The sequence below is a fragment of the Ctenocephalides felis genome, unplaced genomic scaffold (assembly GCF_003426905.1).
Source record: "Ctenocephalides felis isolate EL2017-DRISC unplaced genomic scaffold, ASM342690v1 CF-g0.4_SCAFFOLD_03571, whole genome shotgun sequence".
Lineage (NCBI taxonomy): Eukaryota > Metazoa > Arthropoda > Insecta > Siphonaptera > Pulicidae > Ctenocephalides > Ctenocephalides felis.
Window position 1 is genome coordinate 53,702,704 of NW_020539725.1, and position 12,467 is coordinate 53,715,170.

Consider the following 12,467-nt stretch of genomic DNA (forward strand, 5'->3'; position numbering starts at 1 on the left):
TTTGAGCTCAACCCCATGCACCCCATACAACCGGATATCGGGCAGTACTAAGAAGGAGAACCCGCGCATTGCTCGTCTGGATTTTGATGTAAAATTTAGCACAATGGTAGATTTTATGCCCAAACTGACCGTGGTAAAATATTAGAGGCCTATGAAAAGCGGTTTAATTATAAAAAGTAAAAATAAGGACCCAAATAGTATACCAAGGAAAAATTAACTTTTAGGCCACTATTGCAATATATTACAATGCTCTTTTCGAGTTTATAGAATAAAATTATGACAAACATCGGGTGGCCTTCTAAGATAGGTAGTTAGCAGTAAATACATCATAATTGATAATGAAAGAAAGAATAGAAGATTGTTCTAGTTGGTGTTCAAATAATAATAATAAAAAAGTAAAACTGTTCAACAAATATTGGGTTGTTTAGAGAATTTAATATCCCACACAGCACAGTAAATCAGTAAAATTTACAGGTGTACAGCCAAAAGACCTTGTCTATACACATTGGGCTTTTCCTTTTTAAGAAGAACTGGGTCAGCTTGATATCAGGCAGCATGATATCAAATTTTTGCTTGGTTATAGATCTCAAATTTAAGTCAAGAGAAGAAAATCGACTTTCATGGGCGTTGCTGAATATAAAATATAAAGTCAAAAATTTTTTCTAAGTGCAGTCATTAGTCACAACTGTGATAGGTTAACTGCTGGTAACCTTTGACAATCAAGCCATACACTAGTCTACATAATTACTGAATATACTCATAATGAGGACAGATCGCTATTAAAAAAAAGTAGGGAAATTTTTGAGTTCAATATTGTTAACATCCAGTTGTTGCTTTTTTCCTAGGTTAAAAAGACGCCAACCAGGAATTTAGGAGTGATGTGCTTTCAACACAAAACTCTCTAGATTTTTTTTATTGTTTCAACAGCAATCAGAACTCTTATTCTACATGCTCTATAAGCTGTTTGTTGAAGACTTATGACCTAACGTATTTTATGAGAGGCAACCCATCGGTTTACCATTTTCCTATGTGTGGGGTTTATATTAGCTCTTACGCCTAATATTTATCCTCTAGAAAAATGATACAGATAAACTTGGTTCGCAATTGCGTAGACCTTGGCATTACATAACTAGGCTTACAATTAGTGTGATGTGGAATGTACACAAATTAATATCGAATTATTCACAATATTTACTAGCATACGTAACTGTACATACATTTGAGCAAACTACGCAAGACAGTCAATGAAAACGTGATCTATGTATTCATATTATAATATAACATATATATGTTTTGTTATTTAGTAACGGTACTGAGAGCGGTGCGTTCGCATTTGAAACCGCTCAAATTTTCAAATTAAATTTGGAAGAAATAATTTGAAAAATTTGTGATAGTTATACTATATAATGGTGCAGTGAAAATAATATAAAGTGGTTAACATGGCGCAATTGAAATCAATAGTGAAATAGACTTTTAGTACAGTACATTTATTACAACTTCATATTGAAGTCCAAAAACTCATTAGTTATGAACTAACTTATTATTGCGAAAATTGCTAATCTAATGGAAAACGTAATTTTTTTTAATTATTATTTTTATAACGTCATTTTATTAATTATTACAATCGATTTGAATTTTGCTGATGCTACATGAAACTAAAGGTACACAATACATGTTCAGCATAAGTTTTTATTTAACCCTTTCCACTCGCTAATTCCGGATTTAGTATGTATTTTACCGGCGGCATCCGAGTGAAAAGGGTTAATTTTTCCAAATTGACTTAAAAATAAACTACAACAAGTGGAGCATGACATCGTGCCTCAAGGCAAATTGCTGGAACTTCCCGTACCGAAAATATTTTTTTTAAATGTTTTAAAATTTTTGGAAAATTTTAAAAATTAGATTTTTGAAAATTTTGAAATTATGGAAAAAAAATGACTTTTTTGAAAAACTTGATTTTTCAATATTTTTGAATTTGAAATTCAATTTGAACTTTTTTCTAAGCAATCGCGCTCCATACCTGTTTTAGAAACGAAAAATCAAAGCGCGTAAGCGCCGCATCGCACTCTAACAGTGAAACTTGGGTTTGGAACCCATAGATACATCATCATAAATATACTCATTATTATACTCTTTATAAAAGAATACTTATAGAAAATTTTTAGTGTTTTTGCACAAAAAAGTTGCATGAAAATATAAAATAAATTACGAAGAAACGGCTCAGGCGGTCTTTACCAAAAATTAACACAATTCTCAGCCAATATCTTTCGACAAGTTTTTAAATATTCAAAAACGGTTCAGGATTTTTGGCTAAAACTACAACGGAAAATTTTGCATTGTCTTGCTAAATACAAAGAAGTGGTTCGTCCGATCTTCTCACAAATCTTATCCTTATCGAGTTTCACCAAATCGATGCAGCCGTTTTTGAAAAATCGTCGACGAATTATCAAATTTCAACTAATTAATCACTTGAGTGAGTTTTTAAGGATTTTTGGACCCCCCTCCCCCTTGGTTATACATGGTGATATTCAAAATTACCCCCCTCTGTAAAATTTTTGATTTTTTTTGAAAATATATGATTTTTTTTTTTAAAAAAAGTAGTTAAAAATCAATACACGTGATATCTTACTATACCCCTCTCTCCACTACGTGATATTTTGTGATTTTTTGACAATCCCCCCCTTCCCCGAAAAACCTCACGTGATCAATGAACGCCCCCTCACATACTTTTACCAATTTTGGTGTTAAACGATTCAAAATGATTTGAAACTTGGAAAAAATATATTGTTATAAAATAACATAATCTTATCTTTGGACAAGTTAATAACCAGATTCCACATTTGTACAAAATCTTCAGTGTTCATCGATTTCGTATTTCAAAGTGGACGAGTCTGACTTGCACATCATTGGAATTTTTACACAAATTCTTCTAACGAATAAAATTTCCATATAATAAATAAACCTACTATTATCTCGCGTAACAGATCACAACAATATTTCAACATCGTATTTATTCCGTTCACCCACTCATGAAATATCAGAAATTCATTTCTCATGTCAATGTTATTCGAATTCAAATGAGTATCACTAAATATATACATAGTGAGCGGTGTTTTGTTTCGGTGTCTCAAAATTATTCAAAACTAACCGCCTAAAATGAAACATCCAAAGGTAAACCATAAATAATATAACATGCCATCGGTGCGACTGTTCCAAAAGTGAGATATCTCGTATACTTAGTTGAAAATTTTATCTAATCTTATCTGTAACAATAATTATGTTTGATATTAGTATATTTCGCAGTGCTATGCTAACTATCATATTTAGCAACAGAAAAAGTGATTCATATTGTTTCAATAAATACAGTTTGTGATCAGATGTTCAAGTGACAAGGTTTGTGCCAAGGAAACGTAGTAAGTAGATCATTATTTAATAAGTAACACCGGTGAATGTGGTACAAAAATTATCAGTGACCTAAATTGAAATTTCATAATTAATAGAACAATTTTTGAAGTTTATGTTGTCGCCAGAAAATAGCGTTAGTGTTATATTATCAAGTGTTTTGGTCAATTGTCAATTTTGGTAATTGGAAAAAGTGTGTGGGTTAGTGAGACAAAATTTGACCGACGTTATCTTAAAAACGGCTGTACCGGTTGCAAAAATTTAAATGCCATTTAATGAAGCCGCTTGATAAGGACTCGTATTTATTAGTTTTTTTTTGTGACGATCATCCTAGCAGTTATAAATATCAAGACAGTGCAAAATTTTTCGTCCATGTTTCAGCCAAAAATTTTGAAGGATTTAGGAAATTCAAAACTTCGACAGATTACAGTTATCATATTACAGGATTTGTGAATATGAATTTATAAGTATTTATAGAGTGCAGTATGTAAAAATATTATTATTGGTAATAAGATTTTTATAAAACATTAAGAACCTTTGAGTATTCATGGTTGAAGATGTCACCCACACAATATGATCACTGATTTTTCAGGGCTTTAATTTTATTACTGCATCCGTTGGCTATGGTAGCAGAATGTTTTTTTATTGAATGAATTACTTTAATTAATTGAATTACAGCAATCTTTACAAATGCTTTATTATTATTTATTTTTTAAATCATATGATGACCGATGTAGGAAGCACCTACATAAAAACAGAAAATTACAATTATAAATAATATTAACTATTCAGAAAAACTTAAGCAATAAAAACAAATTGTTTCAATTATAATTGTCTGGTTCAATTTTTAACACGTTAATTGCCACCATTTATATTCGAAAAAAAATTACATGTAGTTGATAATGTAGTTGAAAATGTATCAACAAAATTTTTTTTTTGCCAAAATTCCAGAAAAAACTGGTAATTATTAACTTCCGGCAAGTGTGTATGTATGTGTATGTGTGCGTATACAAATTTTCGTCGACGATTTCGGGAACACGGATCAACCGATTTGAAAAATCCAGATAACATTCGATTCGTATTGATAAAAAGACGTGCTGATTAGTTTTCGGCAAAGGCAGGTCTAGCCGTTCCAAAGATACGGGGCAAAAAGTGCCAAAAACCGTAACTCAGTTTTTAAGAGATCGGAGCGTCCGATTTTAATAATCCAAAAAACATTTTACTTGTATTGACAAGATGAAGAACTGATTAAATTTTTAGGAAGGCAGGTCCAGCGGTTATGGACTCTCAATAAAAATTAGTTAAAAAAATGTTATTTGGCGGTCATAAATACTTATTGGACATATGTAGATCAAATTATCAGATATTTTATAGAAATTTTAATAATGTGTACATATTTTGTGTAATTTTTTTTGAGTTCCGTACCAAGATTTTTGTTTACGGTACGGGAAGTTCCAGCAATTTGCCTTAAGGCACGATGCTATGCAGCCCACTAGTTTATGTCACACATTTATCATTGACATGGCCTTATATTCAAACATTTTTTCTTCTTTTACCAAATCATGTATGTCAGACATATATGTTTGATACGGCTCATGTAGAACTTCTTAGGGGACGCCCATTAAACAAGGGGTTTTCAAGGGGAGGGGGGGTTTAACAAAAAAAACGAAACTAGTGGGGTGGGTGGCATCGTGCCTTAAGGAAAATTGCTGGAACTTCCCGTACCGTAACGAAATGTTCGAGGAATACTGAATGTTTTCAAATAGATTATTATAAATATTGTAACATTGTCTAATATTTATAAGAATTATATAAACTGAATTGCAAAGTTGAAATTATTTGTTTCAACAAAAAACTAAAAAAAAAAAAAAAAAAAATTGAACAAAATTTTTTTTTTCCAAAATCAATTATTTTGTTAAGACAAGCAGAAAGTTTTTTAAATCATTCAAATCGGACGCTTAGTTCTCTCAAAAACTGCCATTTTTACATATTTAGCTCCGTATCTTCGAAATGGCTGGGCCTGCCTTTGCCAAAAACTAATAAACACTTCTCCCAATCATTACTAATTGAATGTTTTTTAGATCATTAAAATCGGATACTCCGTTCTCTCAAAAATTCGATTTCTATTTTCCGCACTCTTTGCTCCGAATCTCCGAAACGGCTGGACCTGCCTTTGCCAAAAACTAATCAGCTCTTTTCATTATCAATAGGAATCGAATGTTTTTTGAACCATTCAAATCGGTTGATCCGTGCGCCCTAAAACGTGACTGGAAATTTGTATCCACACATACATACACACACACACACATACACACACACACACACACACACACACATCCATTTTTTCTGAGGTATGCCAAAATGTTCAGAAACCTTCAAAACGTCGAGAAATGTAAAAATTTTCAATTCCGATTTTCGGCCCATTACAATAACTTACCCTACGGGAAGTTAATAACACGTGGAGAAGGGAGGAGTATATTTTTTACCTGATTCTTTAAAAAAAATTCTAACATTTTCAAAAAGAATCCAAAAATTTACCATTTTTTCTCGTAACTAAAAATACCCGTGATGTTTGATGGGGGAGGGGGATAATTTTGAATATCACCAAGGAGGAGGGGGTCAAAAATTCTTAAAAAATCGATTACGTGATTAATGGACGTCCCCTTAGCTCAGACAAGTATGACTGACATGGCTATTAACGTGTTAATTCAACATTTTTTATAAATTCAAATTCTCAACTGGCATTTATTCGGAGTTGAAGAATGCTGTTAAGAAGTTAAAAGTAATAAAAAATTTAAGACCAAGCATTCTTCAGACAAACATTACAATATTTTAGAATTAGCATATATAAACATTTTAGATTTAGATGCATCATATTACATTTCCGATATCAAAAATGCAAAAACTAGTTCTTAGAACAGGTTTGTTTACCATACAACAAAAAATGTTTTCCTTAACACAGTTTGTTTGTCTATTCTGCATCTCAATACAATATTGCGGTAATAAATATAACAATAAATTATTTATTATTGCTAAGCGATTAAATTAATTAATCATTACATAAATATCTCTAGGTCACGTGAGAACCGGCTACGTGTGAAAAGTGATTGTTCCATCAGAATGTATCGAGAGGCAATTGTTGTTGACAATGGATCAGAATCATGCAGGTAAAGCAAAACTTCGTATAATAACTGATATATGCGTCATACAAATTGCAAACATTATAATAGTCCGAGAGGCAACGACAATGAGTAATGATGGACTTATAGTATGCCTTATGCCTTTTTCGTATTGGACAAAATTTTTAGTTGTGGACGGTATACTTTTACATTTTTATATAAAACAGGATATTTTACATTTTATAATGTAATAATAGTTGTAAGTGGCATTTTGCCTTATGCAAGTTGCATGAACTTCCCGATACGTTTGTATAATTAATTTTAATCAATAACTAGTGGTACATGGCCGCGTACCTTAAGGCAATTTTTTTTTGAAAACTTTAATAAAATTAGATTTTTGAGAATTTTGACATTTTTGAAACAAATTGAATTTATTTTCATATATTGATTTTTTTTGAAAATTTTGAACTTTTTTTCAAAGCAATATAAACATTTTCATTTATAATTTTTCTGCGATTACTACGCAAATCTATATTTCCTCTTCGTAATATGATGAGGAGGGTGTTGTTGCAACAAAAGTTTGGTTTTTGCTCAGTCTGATATCAAGCAGTAGTAATGGTTAATATTTTCTCTTTGAAATATGATGAGGAGAATGTTGTCGCAACAAAAGTTTGGCTTTCGGTCAGCTTGATGTCAAGCAGTAGTAATGGTCAATAATTCCTTTTCGCAATATGATGAGGAGAGTGATGTTACAACAAAAGTTTGGCTTTTAATCAGCCTGATATCAAGCAGTAGTAATGGTCAATATTTCCTCTTCGTAATATGATGAGGAGAGTGTTAGAAAAACAAAAGTTTGGCTTTTGGCCAGCCTGATATCAAACAGTAGTAATGGTCAATATTTCCTCTTCGTAATATGATGAGGAGAGTGTCGTCACAACAAGAGTTTGGATTTTGGCCAGCCTGATATCAGGCAGTAGTAATGGTCAATATTTCAACTCGTTAATATAATAAAAAGAAGTGTCGTTACAACAAAAGTTTGGCTTTTAATCAGCCTGATATCAAGCAGTAGTAATGGTCAATATTTTCTCTTTGTAATATGATGAGGAGAGTGTCGTCACAACAAAAGTTTGGCTTTTGGTCAGCCTGATATCAAGCAGTAGTAATGGTCAATATTTCCTCTTCGTAATATGACGAGGAGAATGTTGTCACAACAAAAGTTTTGCTTTTAATCAGCCTGATATCAAGCAGTAGTAATGGTCAATATTTCAAATCGTTAATATGATAAAAAGGAGTGTCGTCACAACAAAAGTTTGGCTTTTAATCAGCCTGATATCAAGCAGTAGTAATGATTAATATTTCCTCTTCGTAATATGATGAGGAGAGTGTTGTTACAACAAAAGTTTGGTTTTTGGTCAGCCTGATATCAAGCAGTAGTATATCTATTAAATTACTAACTAAATTTTTCCTAAGTTCATGTATATTTCATACATATAGTGTTAGCATCGTGATGTGTTTATTTATTCATTCAATAAGATTATCAGCAATTCAAAAACAGCATGTCACAGTAGATTGTTTCTTTCTGACATACCGTGACATTTTGACTTATACATTATCATTATACATTTAGCATCTATTGTGTGATTTTTATTCATCGTAACAATATGCATAATTAAGAGACACACTTGAAAAAAATTTCTTAGCCACATAATAACATGAAAGGAAACCACATTGTCTACGAGAACGTTTGCATTTAAATGCATAGTAAACCTAGTAGCCAAGGAGCAAGGGAGCAAGAAAAATTCTTGTCCTGATTACTTACCTTGTTATACTATTTTTATTAATTTCCTGCAGAGTAGGTTATAGTAATCGCAAAAAATCGAAAATAAATTTTTTTATAGGTTTCTGAACATTATGGCATACCTTAAAAAAATGTTTATACGTGTGTGTGTATTTATGTGTGTGTGTGTTATTGTGTGTGCGGCTTCAAATTTTTGTCGACTATTTCGTGAACACGAGTCAACCGATTTGAATAATTAAAAAAACGTTTGATTCGTATTGATAAGGAGACGTGCTGATTAGTTTTTGATAAAGGCAGGTCAAGCCGTTTTGAAGATACGGGGCAAAAAGTTCCAGAAATTGTAATTGATTTTTTGAGAGAACGAAGCGTCCAAAGGTATTTTTTAAAAGGTAGTTCTAGCGGAGATCCAATAAAAAAGTGAATAAAATGCCATTTGGCGGACAAAAATGATTATTAGACATATGCATATCAAATTATCACATATTTTATATATATTTTAATAATAATAACAAATTTTGTTCACTTTTGTATGGGTTCCAAATCAATGTTTTACGTTATACTGCGACGCGGCGCCCACGCGCTTCGATATTTTGTTTGTACGCAGCTAACGTGTCGCGATTACTTTGAAAACAAATTCAAGAGTTTCAAAATTTTTTTTCAAAATCCATTTTTTTCAGAAAACTTAAAAATATTAAAAATCGTTTTTTCACAGTTCTAAAAGAAAATTGAATCTTTTTTAAACATTTTAATTTTTGGTACAGGAAGTTCCAGCAATTTGCCTTAACATAGTTATATCACATAGTATCTTTAATATATTATATATTAATTTTATTATATCACATAATGTCTATAAATCCTATACCTGACTTCTACATTATTCTTTTTCTCTTCTAATTTCTATTCTAATTCTATTCTATATTTTTCTAAATTCTATTCTATATCAAATCATCTATTTATATATTAATAAATTTTAATCATATGACAATTCTATGCGTAAATTATTTTGTCTTTTTTAATTTTTTTTTCATAAAAGGCGAAACTTAGAGTATGGTTATGAGTACACATTTGTTTTTTAAATTATATTTTATTTAATATGGTATGTATTATTATGTATTAATTTAAGTTACGTTAATTTAAGTACATAACCTTGTATGTACAATTGTATAATTGTGTTGTATAAATATAAACATAAATAAATATAAATATATGCCAGAGACTCGAACCGAGTATCCTTTAGCTACGCGTCGGTCCTTCTACCGACTGAGCTATTCCCGCCACTTCTGACCTCATTTACATCAAAACTCACATTTCCTTTCCCCATTACTAATTTCACAATATGTTTATATTCAGATTCGGTCTGTCCGGTGATGAAATTCCGCGCATTTCCATACCTCTGTCGAGCGACAATCCAAATAGAACGGAAGCATTTAGCAAAACATCAAACGACGTGATTTCGCGAGGAATCATCACCGAGTGGGACACAATGGAGAAAATATGGAGCGACACGTTTTCCGAAAAGTTGCAAGTCGACACTAAAGAGCATCCGATACTGATGACGGAATCGGCCATATCCGAAAAGTCTAATCGAACGAAAATGACACAGGTAATTGGTAACGGACTAATAGTTCAGTAATATATAGAAAACACCTTTTTGGAAAACATCTTCTCACACTTTCCAAAATTTCAGCAATAGATCAGTTTTTATGAAGAATTCCAGCTTTCAAATCAACTTTTACGCTACGGCAGTGTTTTCCGCACTGCTGTACGGGCTTGCAAACAGCCCAGTTATTTAAATTTTCCAATTATTAAAATTTTCAAAGTTCTCCAATTATTATCAATAAAAATGTATTTCAAAATTTAAAATTACACATCTCAAAAATTACAATAACAAATTAGAATTTCTAATTATTTAACTGAATGAGATATTTTTTTTTTTAATTTCAATAATTATTACATTGGTTAAATAATTAACATCTAGCAATATTGATAAATAATAACAAAAATTTAAATAAATAAGAGTGCAAAGGATAGAATTTACATGAAAATAATATCCGTAATATGATGATTTAATATAAAATAGAAGCAAATAATAAGAGAAGAATAAAGCAAAGAGATAAATATTGAAGCAAAGTAGCAAAAACGTTCTAAACTTAACTACAGAATTTATAACTCAAATAACTAAAAAAAACAAACTAGTGGTGCATGGCATCGTGCCTTAAGGCAAATTGCTTGTACTTCCCGTACCAAAAATTATTTTTTTTAAACTGAAAAAATCAGATTTTTGTGAAATATTAATTTTTTGAAAAAATAATAACTTTTTTCGAAAAAAAACATTTTTGAAAAAAAATGTTTTTTTTTTATTTTGAAATATTTTGCAAATTTTAAACTTCTTTTCAAAGCAATCGTACTGCTTATTTAGCTGCATAGAGACCAAATATCGAAGCGCGTAAGCACCGCGTCGACGAAAGTTTCCTTTCGTTCCATCCTTTCTCTGTTCCTCTTTTGTTTCTTACACCCCGCTTCCACTCACTCTACCACACGTGTTGCGTAACCTTGATCAGTTTCTCTCGTTTATTAAAATTTTAGTATATTATTCTTTTACACAATTTTAGTGTTTAATAAATTTTAAATAATTATATTTTTCTGTTGTTTTTCCTGGTTTGTTATGTATATAATTTTCTTCATTTTATATATTTATATTTATTATCAACTTTTGTATTTCTGTTATGTTTTTTTAGATTACTGAATAATGACATAGATCAAGTGTCGAAACGTTTAATGGATTAAAAAAAAAATCTATTTAATGTTTTTTTTTAAAGGCTTCAAAAGAAAATTCAAATATGAATCAACGTCGACAAAACTATTATCTAAAATGTTATACTTTTATTTAAATGCTCCTGAATGATTTATTCAGATTTATTCTTCATTTCTAGATAATGTTTGAGAAATTTTCAACGCCTGCAATGTTTTTGGCAACACCAGCAGTGCTGTCCCTGTATGCCTGTGGACGGACAACAGGCGTCGTCGTAGACATTGGACATGGGGTCTCTCACACCGTACCTATTTATCAAGGTAATTATTTTAAAAAATCCTTTTCAAATACAAATTAGACCTTGGACTTGTTTGCCACCTGGCCGTCCCAATTTATCCCGCCTATGGGGCAAAAATATTATAAATGATTGAAAAACAGCAAAGAAAAACTGATTTCTACAGTGATGAATTAGCGGAGATACGTGTTATTTGTTGTTAATTGGTTTGGTTTACACAATATTATGGCTTAAGGTCACATTAGACCTTTGTGCACCGCCCTACCCTAATACATCCTTTACTTTGATTTATTACCTTATATAACTATATTTCCCAAAGGTTATGCACTTCCTAAGGCTGCCCATCACTCACCTTGCGCAGGAATGGATCTCACAAATTATTTAATATCACTATTAAGAGAACGTGGACACATTCTCACAACTCCCGACGATAGAAAAGTGGTTCATAGTATGAAAGAACAATTTTGTAGAATTGCTCTTAATTTTGAAGAAGAATTGAAAGGTCCTAAAACAGAAAATAAACATACGTTACCAGATGGAACTGTTATCACAATGACTGATGAATGTATAAGATGTCCAGAGGCTCTTTTTAAGACTTATTTGATAGATTCTACGGCCCAGGGTATTCATGAAGCAGTTTTTTCTTCTATTATGGCCTGTGATATGGATATTAGAAGAGATTTGTTTGCCAACATAATTTTAACAGGTAAGATAAAATATTGTTTAATGATGATGATTAAAATAAATAAAAATGTTTCAATTATTAGGTGGTTCAACGTTGTTCGATGGTTTTGTACCTCGCCTTCAAAAGGAGTTAGACAAATTATCTCCAAGAAATGTCCAAGTTAAAATCAAGGCACCAGATGACAGGAAAAACACTGTCTGGGTAGGAGGTTCTATTCTTACATCTTTATCATTATTTGAGCAAATGTGGGTCACTCGTAAAGAATATGAAGAAATGGGTCCATCGGTAGTTCACGCCAAATGTTACTGTTAGAAAATACTAGTTAGTATAAATATTTAATCATTCCAGTTCCAGTCAGCTGTTAAATCATTAGTTATAGTGATAATTAATAGTAGGTTTAAATACTATTAGGATTT

General features: G+C 31.2%; 2 protein-coding genes across 10 annotated transcripts in view; one reads left to right on the plus strand and one right to left on the minus strand.

The window, feature by feature from the left end:
• The window catches only part of LOC113384512 (delta-sarcoglycan-like), a 287,433-nt gene that overhangs the window by 39,654 nt on the left and 235,312 nt on the right, over window positions 1-12,467 (minus strand). The window lies entirely within an intron of this gene.
• Window positions 1,554-12,416, plus strand: LOC113384511 (actin, cytoplasmic-like). Of its 8 annotated transcripts, XM_026622229.1 has the most exons (7): window positions 3,144-3,218; window positions 3,292-3,413; window positions 6,477-6,569; window positions 9,670-9,922; window positions 11,253-11,391; window positions 11,686-12,072; window positions 12,134-12,416. In XM_026622229.1, the coding sequence occupies exons 3-7, from the start codon at window positions 6,523-6,525 to the stop codon at window positions 12,361-12,363; spliced, it is 1,056 nt and encodes a 351-aa protein (XP_026478014.1). In that variant the 5' UTR covers window positions 3,144-3,218; window positions 3,292-3,413; window positions 6,477-6,522; the 3' UTR covers window positions 12,364-12,416. The 8 variants fall into 8 exon arrangements, with proteins under 8 accessions (XP_026478016.1, XP_026478014.1, XP_026478017.1 ...); XM_026622231.1 differs by lacking the exons at window positions 3,144-3,218; window positions 3,292-3,413 and adding an exon at window positions 1,554-1,572; XM_026622232.1 differs by having other exon boundaries at window positions 3,156-3,415; window positions 6,494-6,569.